At 40.8% G+C, this 23,109-nt stretch overlaps 1 protein-coding gene across 12 annotated transcripts in view; it reads left to right on the top strand.

Annotated features, from left to right (window-relative positions):
• Window positions 1-23,109, top strand: part of KALRN (kalirin RhoGEF kinase) — a 470,788-nt gene that overhangs the window by 184,664 nt on the left and 263,015 nt on the right. For all 12 annotated transcript variants that reach the window (XR_005257665.1, XM_038143643.1, XM_038143641.1 and 9 more), the window contains 2 exons: window positions 6,440-6,632; window positions 10,154-10,666. Coding sequence is in view for 11 of the 12 variants with exons in the window: in XM_038143643.1 (XP_037999571.1) it covers window positions 6,440-6,632; window positions 10,154-10,666 (706 nt within the window). In the remaining variant the exon portion in view is untranslated. The remainder of the gene's footprint in view (window positions 1-6,439; window positions 6,633-10,153; window positions 10,667-23,109) is intronic.

The raw sequence follows: 23,109 nt of genomic DNA, 5'->3' as shown, positions 1-23,109 counted from the left end.
CAGAAACTTTACAGGAATGTGAAAAATTATAGCATTTGTCCTCCAGATCTGGCTTTAGCAGCTGCGATCATGCATTTTTTGGACACAGCTGTGTTTTATATCTTTGCTATTAGAATGAAGACAGGAAGCTTCTCAAATAGTGTTTATTTGCTCAATTAAATAGGAGGCCAAATGCCTGCAGAGCTTTGGGTCCCAATTCTGGTCTGGGTTGTAACAATGCAGATCAGGATTTTTACCTGGGTAGAAGAGAGCTCAGCACAGCCCTGCTGAACCCTGACAGGGATGCCAGCGGGACCTGCACCTCTCAGAACAACCCCCAGGCCCTCATGGAATCATGGTTACATATTGGAAAAATCTTTTCTTACACCGAGGTGGTGTAAGGTAGGTTCTTCCTACCTTACATCATTTTACTACAGAGTTGCTTGGAGTTCAGAGTCATTTTTCTTAGATGTAAAAATTAAACACCAAAATGAGTTACTTGCTTGAGAATATCAGGAGACCCCATCTGGCACTAGTTAGTTCCTGCCGCAGTATATGGGATTTTTCTGCCTTTCTGTTCCCTTCCTGTTGTCTTGGGGCCAGAGGCAGGGGTTGAATGTGGATGTTGTGCAGCCCACACATCTGCATTCTTGTGCCATTCACAGACACACCTCATGTCCCCTAAGAGCAGTGGCTGGAAACCAGAGACAGGAGGTTTGTCTTTGCCTGGACCTCACTGGCTCCAAGACTTTTTACAACATGTCACTGAAATTTCGCTAGATCACTGCTTTATGTCCAGCTCCAGCCACTGTGAAACTGGCTTTGATTTCTTTCTTTCTCTTTTTAAAAAAGGAAAAGTGACAATGAGTGATTCCTTTCCAGTGCTGAAAGAGAATAAACAAATTTAGGTCACAGTAAGGAAGAAAGGAAAATTGGAAGTGGAGTCTGGGTGGCTGTTTCTTCTCTAATTGCAAAAAAGCATTGTGAAACCAAGTTAAAAATGTAAGAAGAAAATCTAGCATGACAATTGTCCACCTTTTAGGTAGCTGAAGTTCTCTGGTGGGAGCTTGCTGTGAACTGTTACTCCAGAGTAATGGTGCTCTTGTGTTGAGCATCACTAAATTCCTCCCCTGGTGTCTGATGTAGCAGCACAGAAGGGAGATGTGAGGATTAGGAGTCACGAGTGTCCCAGGATCTTTGAAAAGACAGTCTGTCTCATCCTGCTGAGCAGCCACTGTCACTGGGGATGTGGGTGACAGCTCAGACTGACAGCACAGGAACACATTTCTTACCTGGGATAATAAGCAAGGTACCATTTGCTGAGAAGTATTAAATAGAACAAAGTATTTTAATAAATAATGCTGGTTCAGGAGTGCTTGGCAAACAGATCTACTAAAAATTGCTTTATCTTGTCCTTTAAATGTACTGGAAAGTAAATTATGAATACAGGTACTGACTGTTTCTATTGACAAGGTGAACTTCAGGCTCAACGTGGTGATGTGAAACCAAAGTATGAAAGTCTGTAAGTGATGCTGATTATAAACCTCTCCGTCTAGTTTTATTTCCAAGCTGAGTAAATAAACCACACACAAAATGAATAAAAATTTGCAATTAATCAAAAATATTAACACATAAATCACTGAAGTGATCCTTGGTGCATTTTGATATGGAAGCTAGGTAGCAGAGTTAGTAAGTTCTCCTATGAAATGAGGCCTTTGGGATAACAGTTTGTGCTTGGAAGCTTTTACATACCTGCTTTTCTCCTCTCCCTCCCCCTTTTCCACCCTCAGCTTGTGAACCAATTGGCTGACTACAGCCACATTTATCAAAGGAAGGGTGATCTCAAAAACAATTAATTTCCTGCAGATTTTGCTCCGATGTATTGATGCCTGAAGAGCTACTTGTTATTCTGACAGTGTCTCCTGACAAGGTTATGCTGACCTGCCTTAAAAGAGACCTTGCTCTCCCTGCTAACAAATCATATTTGGAATGAGATGCTGGACATGTCAGATCTGGGCTTTTAGTGGTCCAACAGGAATGCTAAATGTGCTGCTTCATCATTAACTCATGACTGCAAAATGGGGATAGAGATATTATGTTATTTCAGCTAATCAAGTGCTGAAGCTTCCAAGTGCCAGAAGCTTTGGCCAAACCATAAGGGTGAAAAATACACATAATCAATAGGTATCTGAAAGATTAATCAAAAAGCATGAAGTCCTTAAATTCATTTGGTACCCAGCAAGCCAGCTCTTGCCAAAGAAAATACAATTTAGAGCGTGCCTGAATTAAAGAGGAAATTTGAGACAATAACCTTATGAAAGTACCCTAGAAACCAAAATACAGGCATTTATTTTTACAAAATTATCACATCTGCTTCTGAGTTTCGATTGTATGCCTTTTTTTGAAAAATCCAGATCATAAGTATTATTTTCACAAATATTCTAGGGTATTTTTATTAGACTTAGAAGCTGGTCTTTGTCTTTGCTTAAAAGCACTGGAGCAACTGAAATGACTTATCAACTATCAAATAATTTCTGCTCACTACTGCAAATCTAGTCCACATGAGCGCAGCCAAAAGGCTGATGGATTGTCCAAATACCTTGATTTGAGTGTTTTTTCCAGTTTCTGGTCAAATATCAATACCGGAAAAAATTAAGCAGCACAATCAACATTAATTGCCATACTAAAGTGGTTACTTGAGCATAATAGATATGTGTATTGATGTATCATCTTGGGAGCCAGGAATAAGGCATGTCTTGCTTGGAAAATGTGGAGGAAGCTTGATTGCTACTGATGCTTTTCCCGATCAATTGCTAAATTGGGAAGGGTTTGAGTTGTTGCTTTTAAGCAATAAAGTTAATAAGCATGGCTGGTCTATTCAAAAGGAACCTCACATCATTTCCTCAATCTGTGCTGAGGTAACTGAAGAGAAATGACTGACTGTCAGAGATGACAGATTGTCCCAGATTGCCTCACCAGAGTTTATCAGAGCTTCAGTATGTCTAGGCCAACTTTTTTAGGATGCTGTCAATAGCTGGAAATATTTGGTTATTGCAGCTTTTTTTTTTTTTTTTTTTTTTTTTTTTTTTTTTTTTTTTAATAGATTGCCTGTCAGGTGTCCCCGCAATTATGTTAGCCTCTCGTGCTTTCACAACCGTGTTCAGTTTCGGTTTTGCAGACCATTCTTAGTCGTTATTTTTAGCTCCCAGGATTTGCATTTATGGTTTCCTAAAAAGTAATTTACTGGAATTTATTCCATGCAGCTGAAGACTGTAGTATGAATATAGGTAGCTGAAGACCTCCAGCAAGGCAGGCTCCTTAAACAAACACAGCATGACAGATGGTCCCTGTCCTGAAGAGGTTACACTCTATAAATAGTTTTCTTATCTCACAAGTCTTTCTTTGAGATATTAGTACCTAATTAGTATCTGGCTACCTGTTTGTGCAGGGTAAGTGCTCTTGAAGGGGCCCTTTTTGCAGCAAGCTCTGCAACTGAAAGTAGAAATGATGAGCAGGCAGCTTTCTGTCTTGCAACAGTTTAAACACCTTTGAATAATAGCTTTTGACAAGCAGGTTTAGAAATCAGGTGCTAATTTTCTGCAAAAAGTCAGAACAAGGTGGAGCTATAACTGTGCTGCGGGAATCAAATTGTGTAGATGACACTAAAGACCCACAGATCTTGTTACATGTTAGTAACATTCATCACATTAAAGAAAAAAATTGCAATCAGAATTACTACTGCAAGAATGTCACCAACACTCTTTAAATAAAGCTGGATTTTCTCAAAATTATAAATACTGTCCATTTGTATGTTTCCTGCACTACAATTGAAAAGGGGCATCCACCTTTGCACTTTTATATTTCATACAGGAGTTTACATGCCTATGTGATGAATGAAGTAGGGAAATTGTCTTTAGAATAAAGAGCATTGTTTGGAGTTCTGTGTTATTGGTGTAAGAGTGGTTACATGTTGATGTGTTTTGAACATAAGAATTCTGTGATTATTCTTCTTTCCTCTCTTTCTATCCCTCTGTCCCATCAGTTTCATACTTGAAAATGTACTAAGCATGTTGGAAATTTGGTCTCCTTACAAGGATTGTGGATAGTGCTGGTAGCGAATAACTGCTTCTTCCAGGGAAAGAATCAGAAAGCATTCCTAGCCTGGGAATGGGCCTCAGGATCACTGGTCCTCAGGATCAGTGATCATTCTCCTGTGTCCACCAGAAAAATCTGGGGAATCATTGCCATTTTTTCTTCTACTGAAAACCTGCTGTGAAGTCTCCAGAGCCAGGACAGTCGGAGTTTGGGGTGTTTTGGAGCATTTTTTTGCACGCACACACTTAGGCATCATGTGCTGATGGGAGTGGGTGGCAGTACTGCCTGCTCCCTGCACTGCTTTTCTGCACCTCACAGGTCTGGAGAGGCTGCAATCTTCAGCAGACAGACTCCAGCCTGTACTGACATTTCTTGGTTCCCTGCCTAGAATATCTGTTTTAATGCAGGCTGAACTTCTAGTCATGGTGGTATGTAATCAGGGGTGCCAAGGTATCACACTGCCTTTGCCCTACAGCTAGAGTTTGATTTTGCATCTGTTTGTGTCTGAGACTTCAGGTTCATAAACAAAAGACTTCAGTGTTCTAGGACATTCTTGTTCTGCTTACTGAAACAGGTTTTATCAATAAGTATTAACTTTCTGTTTTACATCCAGTTGTGTAAGTTGGCTGGTTGGCAGTGGTGAGGGGAGTTGGAATGAAGCTAGCACTGTCTATGCCTTGCTGTGCTTGCAATGGATGGTGGTGGTATTTATTTATATCAGAAAAGAGAGATTGCACTTACCTGTTACTTGTCTTCTCTTGGGGCTCTCCATGTGTCTGTCTGGCTCCTGCATCTCTTGGTCAAGTGTTTGAAGAAATCCTTGGGAAAGTGTGTTCAGGATAACAGGGATCAGGGATTTGACAGAAGTTCCTGAATGATCCTCTCAAGCTTTGCAAGAAAAAAAGAAAAAAATAACACAGAACACAAACCCCTTTCTATTCATTGCTTTCTGATTTGCTTCCTTGTCTCAACTCTTGTTCCAAAAGGCAAGAGGTGGTAGCACCCCCAACAAAGCTTCTTTTACAGCTTTTTTTTTTTTTGGAATTAGTTACAAAAGGATCAGATGGCTGACCTTTCAGCAGTAGGTAAAAGGAGAATAAAAATATCTGTATTCCTGACTGGAAGTGCCTGGTCTCCCCAGTTTTTGTTTGCACTGACTGTTGTATGCAGTGTGCTCTGGATGTGCCAGCAATATTAAGGCAGAGGACCAAGCTTGTTGTCTCTGAGTGCTCCTGTCTGGCACTATGTTGAGACTGTTCAAGTTAGCAAACTCTCAAAATACATCCATCCAGTGTCCCTCCTCTGAAGTATATTCCTGTCCTTGTTGCAGCCCAGAAACCTAGTTATAAACTTTACAGAAATGTTTTCCATTGACTATGTAGGGGATGGATCTTACTATCAGAAAGAGTGCTTTAAGATATTAAAGAGGTAGAGTGCAATGAAAATCCTCCTGTGTGTTTGTGCACTGGGAGTATATCTTTAAGTCTTAACAGTTTTACAATTTCTACATTATACCCAAACCTCTTTCTCTGAGAATTAATACTACTGTGTCCCTTGAAAAGTTATGCTGAAAGCTGCACAGACTTGACTTGACATGTCCTTTTATTCTTTCTCCTCTCTCCTTGTGAGGAAAAAGAAGAGATGTGTTTGCAAGGGAATGCTGTGGTGTTTTTGGGCCCCATGCATTGCCAGTGACCAGGCCAGATAGCTGCCTTGGACTTCTGAGAAAGGAGGAGCATGGGCTGGGGGAGAAGCCTGACTGCAGATTGAAAAAGGTCCTGCAGCATTTCGAAGATCAATCGTGAGGGAAAAGGGCCCCAGTGATAACAGTGCACATGCTGAGTCACAAGGGCCTTCCTGACAGGGAGTAATTGCAAGGCATTTTTCTGGACATGACACTTTTCTGGAAGTTAAACTTTTTAAAGGGGCCTCTAGAAATGAAGGCACCCAAATTTAAAAGTGGCCGGTAATGCTAAGGCACAGGACTCTGCTTGTTGACTTTGGCTGGGTTCAATATGGTGAAAGCAGAATCCATTGTATGTACACATAAAGAGCTTCTGTACAGATGTATTTGATTCTGTTTCCAATTGTGTGAAAGTATGTGTGCTTTTTAGTGAATATTTGAATTACATGTGTTTGGAAAATTCGAGATTAAACTGTAATCTAGACACTTGCATTTCATGTAAATTACATTATAGTCCACTTATTATGACCTTTCTTATAGCCTTTACACTGTACTATCTCTTGTCTTTTATGTTAATCATTCCTTGCTTTGCTCTGAAGCACCAAACACCAGCAACAAAAGGCAAGTCTCACTGTGGCTGCCCACAATATTAATTATCATGATGTGCTTTTATTCCTGCAGTGAAGATGTTTGCAAACGAGGATTCACTGTTATTATCGATATGAGGGGATCCAAATGGGATTTGATCAAGCCTCTCCTAAAAACCCTTCAAGAAGCCTTTCCTGCTGAGATTCACGTTGCCCTGATTATAAAACCTGATAATTTTTGGCAGAAGCAGAAAACAAACTTCGGCAGTTCCAAGTTCATCTTTGAGGTGAGATCCATGTAGAAATGAATTGTGAAGCATTATCCCTGATAAGAACTTTTCTTCAGGTGAAAACCCCCTGTGATTGAAAGCAAAAAAATACATCTGAGTGCAGGAGTGGGCTGGTGCCCTGGCATCAGGTTGTTTTCTGAGCCCATTCTTGAAATGAGCTGCATATTTCATCCCAGAGGTTCTCACAGTTAATTTTGCTGAAGGGGTTTTTTTTTTGTGGTATTTATTTTTGGTGATGTTGCATTAAGTCTTTCCTTTGTTTCTCATAGGAAAAAAAAAAAAAAAACAAAAAAGCAAAACACCATATTGGTCAAAATGCTAAAGATGCCATATTCTAGCTGCAAGTGTATGAGTTTGTTAGTTTACCTTTACCCAACTTCCACTAGTGGCTGTTTTTTTGTTTTTTTGTTTTTTTTTTTTAGACATTTTGCTAAATTTTCACCTTTTTCATTTCATTGAGATTTACAGTTCAGGGATAGCATTAACAACTTCTGTGAATGATAAGGTGCCTCAGGTACATAACTGCGTAATTAGGGGGAATTTTACTAACTTTGCTGTTGATGAAGACAAGCCAGCTGTCCACTCTGTAGCACTTCAGTTTTCTGTAAATTTCAGCTTCTTGCCCAAAAAGAAGCTGAAATTCAGGTGCATGAAGTGCTCATGCATCAATCATGCCACACCATGACTTAGTCATTGTGGTTTTTTGAATAATTCACTGAGAAACACTTATATTGTTGGCTGTTTTACCAATCCATTAATTCAGAGAGACACAGAGATTTTGCATCTCTGGAACGCAGAAGAGAATTTGGCTATAACTCTTAATGTTTACTGCAACGGAAGACTTTATTTAAGTATATATTTAAGTTTTGTTGAAGTCAGTGTGATATAAATGTGTCCTTATTTTCAACCTGTTCTTACAAGGACCCTTGAATTGCTGTGGGGAATTGGATTGGTGTTACTCATTAACACAATTTTACATTATTATCACATTTTAAGTGCTTGTAAATTTTCACAAAACCCAGTCAACTCATAAATTTTGCTTTGATTAAATAAGTCTTTACATTCCTTGGTACCTTTGAGGACAGATAAAGTAACAGAGTTCAAGTATGTAGTTTTAGAAAATTTGTTTGTTTTTAAAATTAATAAATACCTTCTGGAGGCTTGTCATATATTTTCATTATATAGAGTTGTTGGGATGATAGTAAAGAGTAAACTGTGACCAAGTTATGCTTCATGTTTACAGCTCTGAGTCTGTATTGTTTAAAAAGCTCTGGATTCATTTGTTGTACATGCTGGAACACATTGAGGGTATTTTCATTGTGTGTGTGTTATCAGTGCCTTTGAGCCTTAGTCTGTCTGCAGAGCTGTTCACATGGGTGTCCAATGGTTCACAAATTTTTGGGCTGGAGGAGGAGAGTCAGTGCTTTCACTGTGTATGGGACCACCTGCAGACACTCAAAATCACAGAATGGTTTGAGTCCTTCAATTCCATGATTCCAACACAGATTTCCTAAGATTTGGTCCACTCTGCAATATAACACACCACAGTCAAGGAACTTCAATTGAAAGGATTCTTTGAAGGTCAGATTTCTCTTTTGAGCTAAAGGAAGCATTATGTGTGTGCCAGGCCACTGTGGGACCCTTAGTGGACTCTGATGAGCTGGATTTTGGGGAGTGAGATTCTGGCACAGTGTTTCTATGTCACAGTCCAGAGTGAAGCATATACATAGATCTTCACCCAAAAAGAGAAAGAAAAGTGCTTGTTTGATGTATGTGGATTCCAAAGTTTTCTGTCACTTTGAGGAATGGACCAGGCAGCTTATTTAGCATTAATTCAGAGGTGCCTTCAAGACTGTTTTCTTTCTCCTGCTGAAAGAGGCTAAACAGTGGGCAGCACTTTTAAAATTGATTTCAAAAAGAAGGATGAGCAATGCCTAGGAAACAGTGAGCATCTACCTGCCTCACTAAAACTGTTTTCATTAGAGTTTGAAGAACTACATAAAAAATCAAACCTGAATAAAGAAAATTTCTGCTGAATTTGAGAAATGAAAAGCCTTTCTACTGTCTCATAATGTCAAATTCTCTGCATGATTAGAGGAATGTTTCCATTAGCCTGACAGACTGCAGGGGGATGCCCAAGTGTTAGCCATGAAGAGAAGTATTTCCCTGACAGGCAGTTAAACTCTAAACTGAATTTATCTTCAAGGTTTCAATGTCCATATTAGGAGGTTTAAAAATTTGAAAATGCTCTGAAGCCACATACTTACCTTCCCAATATTTGTTTGCTCCACCCACTGTCCTCCCTTTTCCTCAAAGCAAGGAATATTGCAAGAACATTTTAAAATAATCTTTCTCCAGAGTTAAGTTCAATACAATCTCAATTTTAATACATTGCAGAATGCCTTATATTTTTTGATGGATACAAATTGGAAGAAAAAGCCTATCGTTAACCTTTAACCAGTGGCTAGCCTACTATTTTGGAAATAATTTAGGATTATGGTCAGGATTTTAGGTGTTTTTCTTTGTAGATGAGTTCTACGAGAGTGCTGTGATTATTGGGTGCCTCCATTTCTGAAGAGCACAAGCTCTGACATTCTTTAGAGGCCTGATCTTTAGGGGATAGATGTGCAGTCACTGATGAAGAGACAATCCTTTAAGGGCTGCCAGCTTGGGTGTTAACATGAGCGCACTGAAAATCTCTAGTTACATATGAAACCCTATGCTCCTAATTCCAGAAAGAAGTATTTTGTCTAAAACAAGTGGGATCAGCTGCTGGATCCTTGAACTGTAATCTGCTTTCCAGACACCCAGTGCTTTTCTCTATCATCAGTTACTGAATCTGAATGAATTAAAACCATTTTTCATTGATTGTGTATGACTCGTGAGCAGTACTTTCTATTGGCAATAAATTCTAGTTAATACTTCAATGACATTTCACTTTCACATTGATTTTAGCTTAATTACATTAGAAATTGCTAATATGAAAGAGTGGCAAAAAGCCAACTGGAATAATTTGGAATAAGAAACCCAGCTGTTAAGGCAGTTTGCAATACCTGCTTCAGTTCCTATACCTGAAACCTTTGCTTCTGTGTAGCTGCTAGCTAGGGTGTAACACAAGTAGCGGAGTGCCTGCAATCCCATGTACCTGTTTAGTGAACAACCAAGTCCAAACATCTAAAAGCTGCAGTAAGAAGTCTTCAGTATCCAGCTGGGCTGATGAAATCTGTGGCAGAAACATTTTCGCTATGTGTTTTTGATAGCAAGGCCAGCTGAAAAAGATAGACATTATTCCAGCAAATATCACATCTTTTAATAAGTAAATAAATAAATGCCATTAGAAGCAAAGTTTTCTGTCCAATTAATGCATCAAAATTAAACACAGTCCTTGACATCCTTTACAATGTTCCTTCAATCATGTATTGATGAGGAAAATACTTGCTCCATGCTGTTTATGGGTTGTGCTGTTAATTCTGATTGGATGGTCCCCGATTTAAATGCTGTCCTTTTCCCTTCCTTAGACAAGTATGGTGTCTGTGGAAGGCCTGGCAAAGCTTGTGGATCCTTCTCAGCTGACAGATGAGTTTGAAGGGTCCTTGGATTACAACCACGATGAATGGATAGAGCTGCGTGTCTCCTTGGAAGAGTTTTTCAACAGTGCCATCCATTTGTTATCGCGGCTGGAGGATCTCCAGGAAATGTTGGCTAGGAAGGAGTTTCCAGTTGACGTTGAGGGCTCCAGAAGGCTGATTGATGAGCACACACAGCTTAAGAAAAAAGTAATTAAAGCTCCTGTGGAAGAACTGGATCGTGAGGGCCAGAGGTTATTACAATGCATAAGATCCAGTGATGGTTTTTCTGGTAGGAACTGCATTCCTGGAAGTGCAGATTTTCAAAGTCTTGTGCCAAAGATCACCAGCCTTTTAGACAAGCTGCATTCTACCCGGCAGCACTTGCATCAGATGTGGCACGTCCGCAAGTTGAAACTGGACCAGTGCTTTCAACTCCGGCTTTTTGAGCAAGATGCAGAGAAGGTAGGGAGTGATCTGTTCCTTTCTTCATGCTTTAAATAAGACTCTGTTGCAAGGGTGACCATTTTTTCTGTAAGTGCTAACATGAGGTGTTCATCACCAGTGTAAATTTCGTGTTACCAGCAGATACACTTCATGTGACTCATAAACCAAGTTCACCAAGCTAACTGTTGGATGTGTCTGGCATCGTAATATCCAAGAGTAATTTTTCTGTGTTGCTTTTGGTGAAAGCTAATCTGCTTTTCTGTCATATAATGAGTATATTTGGTAGACATTAGCACAAGAATCTGGCTTTTTTTTCAAGCTTCTTTTACTAAGCTTTTGAATATATTTATCTACTTGTCACAGCACTGAGATAAGAATTGGTTTTGCGGTTTGATTCACTATGGTTATTGTTTGCACTTCTTGGAGTCTGTGGGAAATTTCAAGTATTGGTTTCTGGGAATTTACTTTAGAAAACTGTGTAGCACTAAAGCCTTGGCTTTCTTAATGCAGAAGTGCTTGGTACCTTGTTAGGTGATTTTGTGAGAAGTCTTTGTTGGCACATTTAAAATTCCAGGCCATATAGGTGGGATATTCTCGCTGGAAGGTACAGAGCTCTCAGATTCATGTTTATCTGGTCTGTATATCCATCAAAAGCACCAATCTCTGAATCTTCTCTACTTAATATGTTATGCAGTTGTTTCACTAATGTGTCTGCCTGCACGGACCCAGGAGGAGTTGCAGAAGAAAAGCAGACTCATGAGCAGGGGGATCTCATGAGGATGTTTTTTTTTAATCAGCTACTAGTTAGTGTTTTTTTAAAACATCACTGGGAAGCACATTGTTGAAACAAACGTAATATTCAGTAGTGCAGAACAAGATACTTGACATTGGTTTTCAATGCATTTACTAAATATTTCTAAGACTTGCTAGGACTGAAAAAAGCTCCATCATTGTATAATCAGTCCTCCTGTTGGGAAAACCTTGAAATCTGATGAGTCCCTCTAAAATAAGAGTCACTGCAGAACCACTCAAGGATGCATAAGAGCAGAGTTTTAGTTCTAAATTCTACAATAGTAGCATTCTCCCTGTTCCTGCTGTGTCATTTGCTGTAAGGAGGACTCACTTCTGTCCTTCCCAGCACTGGCTGTACTTTGGTCAGTGCATCACTTTGGATTTTCAATTTCTTTGGGATTATTTAGATGACCACTGCTTATTAATATAATTGTGTAATTTATTATAATTATTCAATAGTATTATTCGTGATATATTAGTATGTAGGAAGTTATTATAATTAATAATGTTAAATCTGAAAGGCTCTCAGATCAAGTCACTGGTTGAGAAGTCCTTGTTGCCAAGCACTACTCTGTGGCATTGAAGGAGGTCTCCAGGGGGTTTCCTTTCTACCTCCTGCACAGGCAAGAAAGGATGGTGCGATATAAGTCTAGGCAATGTGACAGCAAAGGTCTTTGCATGTGTTATTCTGGGATTGATATGTGTAAGGTTCTGCAAGTCAGAAAATACATGAAACTTTTGAGATGAAGGAAGAAGCAGTGAGAATGTGATTTCTGCCTTTGTAACACTGGCTGTCTTGAGCAATTCCAGTTTGACAAAACCAGGATTCTTCTCTTCTCTTCTCTTCTCTTCTCTTCTCTTCTCTTCTCTTCTCTTCTCTTCTCTTCTCTTCTCTTCTCTTCTCTTCTCTTCTCTTCTCTTCTCTTCTCTTCTCTTCTCTTCTCTTCTCTTCTCTTCTCTTCTCTGCCTAACATTAGCTGAACACACAGTCAGCTTCTCCCTGCTTAGGTTCTGCTTGCCTTTTCATGACTTCTATATTTTCTTAAAGAAAATAAAATATTTTCTTGTTTTATATTCCCAAATCTGTGCTTTTAATCTTCTCAGTTTGTGAGTCTCTCTGATTCTTTCTGGAAGGGTTTCAGACCCTTTAACATCACATTTCCCACATGTAGACTGATGTAAAACATTGATGTGCTTTTCCTCTGTAGCTGCCTTTCCCAGGTCTCTTTGAAGTAGTCTCACCACCTCAGGCTGGAAAGTACTTGTTTCATAAGATGTCCAGAGCTAAATCCAGCCTGAGCGCTGTGTCCACTGCAGAAATAGCCACCAATGTGTCTGTGTATTGAATTTTAGAGTTTCCTGGTACCTCCATTTTCTCAGTTGTATTCTGCTCAGGTATGGTAGCAGAGCCCAGTTACTCTTCATCTCCTGGAGGGAGACACAGCTCTTTTTGTATAACCTGGATATGTAATTTAGTTCCAATCAAATGATAACTCTAATAGCCTGTGAAAGCTCAAACTCCAAGATAAAATTCTGAGCATAAACAAGGTTTTAGGGTCTTTTAAAATATCTCTTTATAATAATTGGATGATATTTCAGGCAACCCGTTCTAATAAGAAGAAAATGGACTTTCATTTTCTGGACATCTCTGATTTTAAAAATTTCATGTGTCCTCATTGCCTGAAAAGTTCTTAAAAATGGGATAGGGAAAAAAAAAAAAGGGAAACAAAGAATAAAACCCACAGTATTTTAAGCAAGGTTAATTCTTGAACCCTTTGGCATTACGGTACGCCAGATTTTAAAAGCAAATAAATTCACTTTTCTTCCTCCTAGAGATCCCCTGTATTGGAACATTTAGAAATGGCAGACACTGCCTGGACATACAAATTATTTAAATTACAGGCGTTACAACTTACAGAAGTCTGTATAGTTGTGTCCTGAACAATTTCTATTATTGCCAAAATAAACAAAGGGGGTGGCAGTCAGAGCCTGGGCTTCTCCCACTCAAATCAGTGAGAGAGAGCAGGGCTTTCTGTAGAGAAACTTTGTCCCCATTCAGTCCTTTAGGGTTTTACTTTCCTGTGCTGGGGCCAAGGGAAAGGAAAAGTGGGGCTATCACATAGGCACAAGCAGTGCAGTGAGATTGAATCTCCAGATGGAGACTGGAAGCTCCTTGAAGCTCAAGTCAGCAGGCAGGTCAGCCATGTGGGGAGCTTTGGCAGAGGGGTGTGAGGAAGTTCACATGCTGTGCAGTGCTGACTGTAATGATCTGCTGATAAATAACACATTTCAGCTGCTGGCAAAGCCCTGACCCTCACTGTTCAACAAATTTATTCCTCGCCAGCTAATGGAGAAATACGTATGTACAGATATATAGAATTTTGAAACTAGAACTGAGGCTTCACTGTGTTTTACTGGGTAACAGGGAAAATATTTTTAGTCACCAGTAACATTAAAAAATGTGTCCCAGTCTAAATTGGACATTGTTTGAAAAAAAAACCCCACAATCAACATAGATCCAAGTATTAGAACTATCTGAGAAATGATAATTGGTTGGTGGAAATCTGGACAGGGAGAAGAATTCAGGCAAGATTCCACATGTTTTACACTTGAATAAATACCAAAAAAAGACAAAAAATCATACTTACACTCTGTACTTTCCAGCTTTTCTGGAAATCATTTGTAACTGGCACCCAATTTGACTTTTGTAGGAATTTCCACATCATTCTGTGTTGGTTCCACACCAATTTTACTACCCCAACATGGATGTGAATGAAAACCATCTATCATGATGTAATCAGCGTTGTCCACGTTAAGTATAAACAATGCAGTCACCAGCTGGACTGAGCAGAGGGTCTGCACTGCAAGCTGCTCACAGCAGAGCAAGGAGCTGCTCTAACACTGTGGGGGTCAGCCCCAACGGGAGGCAGAGGGGGCTTGGTGTGTTCTCTCTGTCCTCACCTCCCCTTCTGCTTCCTGACTTCCCACGCAGTCCACTACACAAAGGAGAACTCCAAAACAAGGAGTTAGAAAATGCCACAAGTGAATTTCATTGGAAGCTTGCGGTGGGAGAAACATTTTATTTGGATCAGGCCGGCTTTGTAGAAAGTCTAGTGGCAAACCACAGGCCACATCTAGTCTTCAAGGAGCAGTGAAGTAGCAGGCTTACAGCTAAAACCATCAGCCCCGTGTAAACTAAGGCTTCCCTTTGAAAAATACAGCTCTGCCAGTGATTTCCCCTGAGGAGCAGGCAATGGGAAGCTGTGCAGGCTGCTGGGGCTGCCCTGCTGCTGCTGCTCTGCAGGGAGAGGGAGCAGAAAGCGTGGAGAACTTGCAGCTCCTACTCCACAGCAGCTGTAGCTCCCATTTCCCAGGTGATGGGACAGCCTGGAACAACAGAGTTCAGGGAGTGCGAGAGTGATGGGAATGTGATTAACAATGCAAAGTTCACAGATAGGAGCCAGGTTTAGAGGAGGGTATAAGCAGATGGTTAAGAGGAATGGGGTGCAGTAACAATTGCAGCAGTTCTCCTGCATCCCGCTCCCTGTGCAAGTGTGGGCAGTGAGACCACAGCACTGAGCAGACACTGCCTTCCTCCCTTCTCACACCCACCTCTGGTCCCTTCTTCAGGCATGTCTACTTAAGTAAGGGAACTGATGTGTTATTCTACTGAGTAGGGGCTATTAAACTCCGACCCCACAGAGTGAAATAAGTAATGTGACATTTGGTTTCTCAGAGAAGAAAGTCACAGATATGTCAGCTGTACTTGACTCCTGTCCAGTGTACAGTTCCGATTCCTAATGAAAGTATTGGGAAAACCCCTATTAATTGTTAACAGAAGCACATTATACATTAACTAAAGCTATGCCCATTCTGAAGTGCCAGATGAAATTTAGGAGTTACTAATGTAGAACGTCACTTAACACCAGGAAGAGTTAGTCTAGAAAAATACAGAGAAGCTCTAGCTCAACAGCAAAGTCAGTGGGAGAGAGGAATATCCAAGAATATATAATCCATGCTCATACTGGTTTTGGAGTGTTACACCTGCCAAGGGTTCGTGTTCCTCAGAAGGAAGGAATGTTCTGCAAGCTACTCTTTGTCTAAAAAGGTGCAAGATGGCTTTGGCAGATAATAGAATGCAAAATGTGGAAATTCATGCTGTGGTTTAGGTGGGAAAAGATGGCTTTAAGGAGGAAACATTGATATCTTGATGTTTGAGAGAAAGGAAACTATCAGTACATTTGTGATTATATGACATCCACTTTAACTGTTTTGTACATTACTTCCCCACACTGCATTTGAAAATTCTGATGCTGTATGTTCTGTAATAAAATGCATTACAAAACTGATGATATGATCCTTCTTGCTAATAGGAGGCAGTTTATTTTATTACAGTCCATTAAGTAGAGCAATTGTAGCTGCCCTTTTAGTCAAGGGAAGCATTTCCTAGAAATGGGTCCTAGCTGACTTTCTGGAAAAGCAGTGTAAGAAAGATTAAAAACCAACTTTGCTTCCTTTTACATTCCACATCACCTCTAAGTTTTCTTCTTTCAGCAGTGTCAAAAGACCCTTGAAGTGATGCATAAAGCAAATTTATAGAGTTTTCCTTTTTGCAACATGTCATATTAACCCTTAAGGACTTGCATAATTCCACCAGACACAGCACCTGGGACAGGCTTCTCTGATGGAGATAAAATCCACTTAGGGAAGGACCATTTCCTCTCTCTTATTTCACTGCTGGAAGCACTTGGTTTCTTTGATCTGTGCTATGGTGCCATATATACAATCACCTCAAAGATTTCATGTGAATTATTGGCTTACAATTACTGTGAGAGGGATGTGTCCCAGGGAGTGAGAATGGGAAGCCAATGAGGAGAGTTCTGAGAAGGTGACAGAGGGACCTTTCATATGTGAAATGAATAAAAAATGAAGGAGTTCTGGGGAGGTGGTTAATTAGGACTGGGGAGGAGGCAGGAAGCACATTAAGAGGGGACAGAACCACAGTCAAGATTAATAATGAGAGCACATCTGAAGTACAAATGCCCCATGTGCTGTTGGACTATGAAGGGATTTGTTACTGAATGAATAGCATTTAGCAGTTAACAGTAATAATCATACAGGCATAATAATAATGGATTAGACATGGATTTTTGTATAGGATTTAGATTTCATTTAAGTTACGTGAACACTGAATTGGTGTGCGGAACTCAGCATGCTCTGGATTTTCCATCTAAGTACTTACACCCTGAATATCAGAACAGCACAGTGAGTGAGCATTGCAATAAGGAGCTTTCCTGGAGATTCTGAGCACGGGGGATGTTGTTAGACCTGAGGTAAGCTCCATAAGACTTCTGCCATAAAAGGATTCAATAAGCTTAGTGTCTTCTGCAGAGGTATTTGACTGAGGGTCTAAATGAGGCTCATTTAAGCATGTTTCTGTCATCCTTAGCCCAATTCAAATGTCTTTGCAGAAAAATGATAGGGCCTTGGGGTACAGATACTGGGAATACTGGCTGTCATGTTTTTGAACATCCACGTGTTTGCAGAGAGCTTTATAAGAAGAGTGACCAAGAACTTACTGCTAAGTAAAAATGAAATCTCTTACCCATAATTCCAGAAAGAGTTCTCAGAGGACCAAGTTGTTGGTGGTACCTACCCCTCTCAGCCCAAAGCAACTGCTTCTCCCTTCGGGTGAAACAACTCAGTTTCAGATTAGTTTTAGCTGTAGCCTGATCTAGTTGCATTTTCATGCTCGAGGTCTCCATGAGTTGTCTGCTAGAAAGAGAGAGGCCTGGCCTTGTATAGCAGAAGGAGTTTCGGCTGCTATTGAAATCTCTGGTGGACTCGTGGTCTCTATCAGAGCTCCCAGTGACAGCACTGTGTGAGCTGGAGCAGTGTGGCATTCCCTGGTACCAGCTACTGGCTCTGGCTCCAGCCCTGCTGCTGGCAGGGTCAGCCATGGCCACCCACTTATGGTAAGGAGAACATGTCTCCATCTGTCCATGCTGGTGTCCCCATCCCAGGATTCCTGTTACTTTAGTTCACATTTGCAACACTTGCCAGGGCTTGCAGTAGTCCTCATATATAAATAAAAAGCTTTGAAACCAATTCCTGACGCAAATGGTTCTTATTTTTATTGTATAGAATAAATATACAGATCTTTGCATTTATGGATCTGGAATAGACATTGCTCAAGAGTCTTTGAATTTAGTCAAAGTACTTGTAGTTGCCTTAACATCTTTGTATTTTTTCATGCAATGGACTTTTGAACAGATCACGTCGTGTCTGTTCTCTCCTGAAACCTTGTTTCCAAATCTGGCATCTTCTCTCCCATGCTGCCAATGACAAATGCTTTTACTTTATAATCTGAAGTTTCCCTTAGCATATGGTGCCTTTTTTTGCTATAGAGATTCTCAGTAGACAACTGTTCATAAAATCAGGCATTGGGATGGTAGTCTTGGGAAGGAAAGTCAGCTATCAGCTGAAATAAGCTGCCATGTGAATAGAAGGTCATCATGTCATCCCATGCTTTGTACTTAAGCCCACTTTGAAACTAAAACAGCAGAGGGCAGGCCCCATGCTCAACATGAAGTGTTTGCTCTGACACATCATTTCTAATACAGGCAGAACACAGAAAATAAGTGCAGATAGGTCCTTAAATTGTTGGAATGGCAGACACCATCTTACAGAATCAGATCATAAAATGCTGGAAAGATGATTACATCGGTGATATGGAAAGGAGGCTTGAATTGAGACTGAGCTGGTGCTTTAACAATAAATACCTGAGTGCATGTTTGTATGACATCTAGCACAGTGAAGTCCTGAATCTGACTGGGATATTGGTTGTTTCCAACAGAGAAATGCAGATTTTTAGTTGAGAATGGCCCTTGGAGATATAAGGGTATAAAAACGTTGCTATGGAACACATATGTATACCCACAGAGGATTTGGGTTGCTTTGGCATATACTGGGAATATTCTGCTTCACTTAAGCTGTTTTGAGCAATAAATCTCCTGATAGCATCAATCAAGGACAGACAAAAGACCAACACAGGAAGTTCGTATCAAAGGGGGAAGCTGTACATCTATTCTTAAAAATCTGTGTATTTCCCCAGATGAACCTATGCCAGCTCTAATCACTTGCATTTAATTACTTCACACTTCCTAGAACAAAGGAGCCTCTAATAAACAGGTGAGACTTGAAAGCATGTAGCAATAACTCTATTGTAGCAGATTTTAATTAACTTTCAGAGTTTATTCAAATGTGTTCTTTATAATTTTTTTTCTGTATCATTTTTAAATAATTGAATATTTGCTACTGAGTACTGCTTCTGCTTTTTTTGAAGCACCTCAGTACTCGCTGTCATAGGTAAGCCACTAAGAGGTGTTCTAATGCAGCTGGATAAACAGTACAATGTTCTGAATGTATCTTTAGTGATATTTGTTGCAACCTCAGTGGTGGCATAACAGGTTCATGGATTTCTGGTATTACTTGGGCTTACCTGGTCTTAGAAGTTTTTTTTCTTTAAACAAACCCAAATAAAAGAACAAAGTTTGCCTAGAAGCAGAAAAAGCATTGTAACAGGGGGTGGTTGGGCACAGAGCGTGTGTTGACAGCTTGTTGTGATGCTGTGAGTGTAGATGTCATGTGCTAAAGAGATTTCATAGTGGAATCTGCACCTTCGCTTTTGGAAGGCTCTGAGAGTGGCAGCTAAACTGTGTCAAATCTGCCATTTCCATCACCTAGTCATGGGCACCAAAGAATCCTTGGGGAACTATGGGGGCAAATCTTCAGCATTTATAACAATAAATTACTTGCAAACCACTTCATCTTTAATAGACGGATGAATCCTGCCTAGCCTGCATCTCTCAGTTCAGAACCTGCATGCTGGCACTTGCTGTCTTTGCAGGCTGCAGTTCTGAATAAAGGATGCAGCGAGCTGACATCTGCTCGCTTTGATTGGAGGTCGCCTCTGACAGGTTGCTAATGCCATCCGCAATTTGTTGCTCCCAATCTAAAGTGAAGAGTTGTCGGAGCGGGAAGTAATCGTGGTGGGCTCTGTGGGAAGTGTTCATTACTTTGACCACTGCTGGTCACACTTAATAAGATCCTGTTCTTGGTACCTATAAAGAAAAAAAAATTACTAATTTTTTGAAAGATCAGGAGATCATTATAGATGTTTTTAACTTTCCCCAAAGCACAAAGAGAGCTTATTTTTGCTAATTGGACTGCAAAAGAAAAAAGTCTTCATTATTAGTGATGCTCCAAAGGAGCGTGCATCTTCTCCACTTGTATCCTGCTACTTTCCTATTTTTCAGTCAAGACCAAGGGGGTCTTCCCCTGTGTGCCAATAGCATTGTGAATGTTTGCTTTTCTGCCTCTCCATCCATCAGTAGAAAGCTTGGGGACAAAGCTAATAACTACAGGACAAATTCACAAGTACACAGCAAATGCTACAACTGAAAGCAGCTACAAGCCCCATTTTGCCATCTGGTTTGAGGAAGTGTGGGATTGCCTTGCCTGAGCAGAGCAATACAGGGATCAGGGTAAATATATGTATATATGTATCAGAAATTCTCTTCCTTGTGGCTGTGATTCTAGTGGTGAATGTCACCTTCCATTGCTGTAACCATCACTTCTTTCTCTGTGGCAGGATGTTTTCGTAGCCTCCTATTGACATTTCTGTTTCTCCTGCAACAAATCTGCTGCTGGTTCAACAGCTCTGAGGGTACAAGCTTCCTCCCTTAACACTTCCATGACCCAAGTAGAGACTCCAGAAGCAAAGAACACAAGAATTTCCTGAAGGCATTTGTACTAATTTTTCAGATGTGGACAGCTATCCATCAGGAAGGGCAATCATCTGCCGGACACTGATTTCTGTTGAGCTGGATTAGCACTGGAGCAGCAAAATTAAGTGCAAAGGATGCATAGTTCAAAGCTAAAAATTGGGAATTAAAAACCACAGGGGTTAACTGCCTTGCCTCCTGTCGCACAGGAAGGCTGTCCTGCAGTGGGGGTCCCGATCTGATGTGTAAAATAAACATCTCAGTGCTTTCCTTCTTCTCTAATAATTCATTCTGCCCTGTGCTGCCAGATCCAGTGGGGATTTTTCTTTTATTGGCAGATAAACACGTCGCCTCCACAGCACTTGGAATTGAACCTGATCTTTTCGATGGGAATGTACAATCACTAACAATGCCTCACTCCGCTGCTGCAACTCGGGATGAGGAAGAGTTGCGCGTTTCCTCCACGCTGAGCGCGCCCTGTAGCCCAGTTACAGCATCTGGGGCCGCTCTGTCCCACTGACGCTGGAGCATCCAGCACAACTCGTGAGCTCTCAGTGCAAGGGGCACAGCTAGCACTGCCCGAGCCATGGCGTAGTTCCTGCTCTGTTCCAGGCTCCGGCCGCAGCCCCCTCGCTGCCCGTCCACCCCTGTCCGTGAGGAAGCGGCTCCGCAGCCGCTGCGGCTGGAACTGGAACATGGTGTGCTCTGCTATTTGTAGTTTCCTGCTGCCGACACTGGATACGCAGTTACGATTCCTCCTGCTTCCTCCTTGAACATTAGAATGGGGCCAAAAATAATTGAAGGCAGTATGTTCTGATGGAATATTTTTGCATTTGCAGAAATTTCCTCCTTCTTTCGCTTGCCAATTTTGATAGGGAGCATTTTGAGACTGTTTCAGCATCTCCGACTTGGCACTGCTGGGAAGCACAGGAATGCTCCCTTGATCAGTATGGCTCAAAAATGAGTTTGGGCACCTGAATACAGACTTAAAACTCATTTTAAAGGATGATTATAGCATGTTTTAGCCACAAAGTTCTTTAGCTTTAGCTAATGAAGATGAGAAGACCCAAATGCTCTAGAGGGTAACTAAGTCTACACATCTAGAAAAAGATGAGAAAGCTGGGTTGTTTTACATTTATTGCTTTGATCCTCAAAAAGGTTAGGTGGCAAGAGACTAGCTGTCAGGAAATAATGTAATTAAGCTGTGCATGAGGTTCACAGACTTATTGTGCAGCATCTTTCAGATGTAGCGATGTGATTTTTTCTAAATTAATGTCTTCCTGGCCTGACTGAAATGCTTTCAATGACCCACACTTGGCAGAGCTTGGGGTCTTAAAAGTGTGTCTTAAATTATCCTTCATATCTATTTTTAGAGAGCAGATAAAGGTGGGTGTACAGCTGAGAGGTTGTCTTCTCTGGAGCTGGTGAGGGTTGAAGAGGAAAAGTCAGAAGCATGGTCTATGGATAGCTTCCAGAAGTATCAGTGTAATTTTAAACCAGGTGGCTCTGACTTTTCTTCTTACAAATCATGCACATTACAGAGAAATTAATTCAGAAATATTTTCTTGAACCCTCATGTTTTGCAAGACCTCTCTGTATTATTTGGCACCAGAGTCCTGGATGCCTCATGTCCTGCACAGGTGCTGAAGAGGTGTCACAGACAAAACAGTCTTGAATTGAGGAATTTTGCTCAGTTTAAAGCTTATGAACACAAACTTCTGATCTTGATTTGGGTGTTGAAAGGAAAAAGCAGGACACACTGCCATAAACACCTACTTTTCACTGGCTTAAATTTCCCTCGTTTGTATCTTGGTTTATACCCAGTCCATCAAAAGTCTTTTTTTTGGTGGGCTGGTGGGCAGCAGGGCATGTCAGGGATAATATTCATATGAGTTTCTTTTTGCTGCTGTTACAGCTATCCTCTGATTCTTAATTTTTTTCCTGCTGTTGTTCCTTAGAGTTCCTGCTCTGACATGGGCCAGTCAACCCTGAGGTGTGACCCCACAGTGTGTCTCCAGCACAGTGTCCCTCAGCACCTCACTGTGTCCCTTAGCAGCCCTCATTTTCTTTCCCTGACACTTTGTGTCAGGTGTTCTCTGTCTGATGGATGTTCTGGCAGTATGGTCAGGCCCTGGCATGTGGTGGTTCTCCCTGATGGGGCCTCCCCTGGTGCCAAAGTTGGTAGCAAGTGGGTGGTGGCAGCTCAGGACCCCCTGAAAGTCGCCTTGTGAGATCCAGGGGTACTGCTGAGGGGGCAGTCAGGTGTTTAAAGCTGTGGTTACACCCAGCTGCATCTCTGGGCCTCAGACACACCTGGGTTTGGTAGGGGAAATGCCACAATTCTGGTACAAACCAGCAAACATCTGTCTGGCTGTTTTGTTCTTAGTTGCAGCTATTTGGAGTCACTGGAATGTTGGACATTCAGCCAGGAATAGAACCAGGGTTTATAACAAAGTCACCAAACTCCTACAGCATTTTCAACTGAATGAAAATTTCTTCTGAAAACAGAGAGGAAGATCTGCATCTAGGAGGGAAATTTTCAAAATTTACACTGTGTTTTCTATTCATGTAGCTGTTTGCTGTTTATATCTTTTAGTATTACATTTCTTATCCAACCAATGAATTAATTTCCACTTAGACAGCAAGCAGTTCTCTATAGATGATCTGTGCCCAGAAAAGGCCATTTCCATTTTAAGGAATAGAAAATCCTTTCCAGGAATGCCTGAGTGTTTGACGTTAGTAATTGGGGTGGAAAGGTGCAGTATCTCAAAAAGCAAGCAAAGAATTAGGCATATAGAACACACCCAGATGTCATTGGTTGTATTTATGTGTTCAGGATCTGCTATTTTCTCCCACCTTCAACAATAAAACTCCTACTTCTCT

The sequence above is a fragment of the Motacilla alba genome, chromosome 7 (genome assembly GCF_015832195.1).
Source record: "Motacilla alba alba isolate MOTALB_02 chromosome 7, Motacilla_alba_V1.0_pri, whole genome shotgun sequence".
In the NCBI taxonomy this organism is placed as follows: Eukaryota; Metazoa; Chordata; class Aves; order Passeriformes; family Motacillidae; genus Motacilla; species Motacilla alba.
The sequence above is the reverse complement of the archived record's forward strand: the minus strand, read 5'-3'. Positions and strand labels throughout refer to the sequence as shown.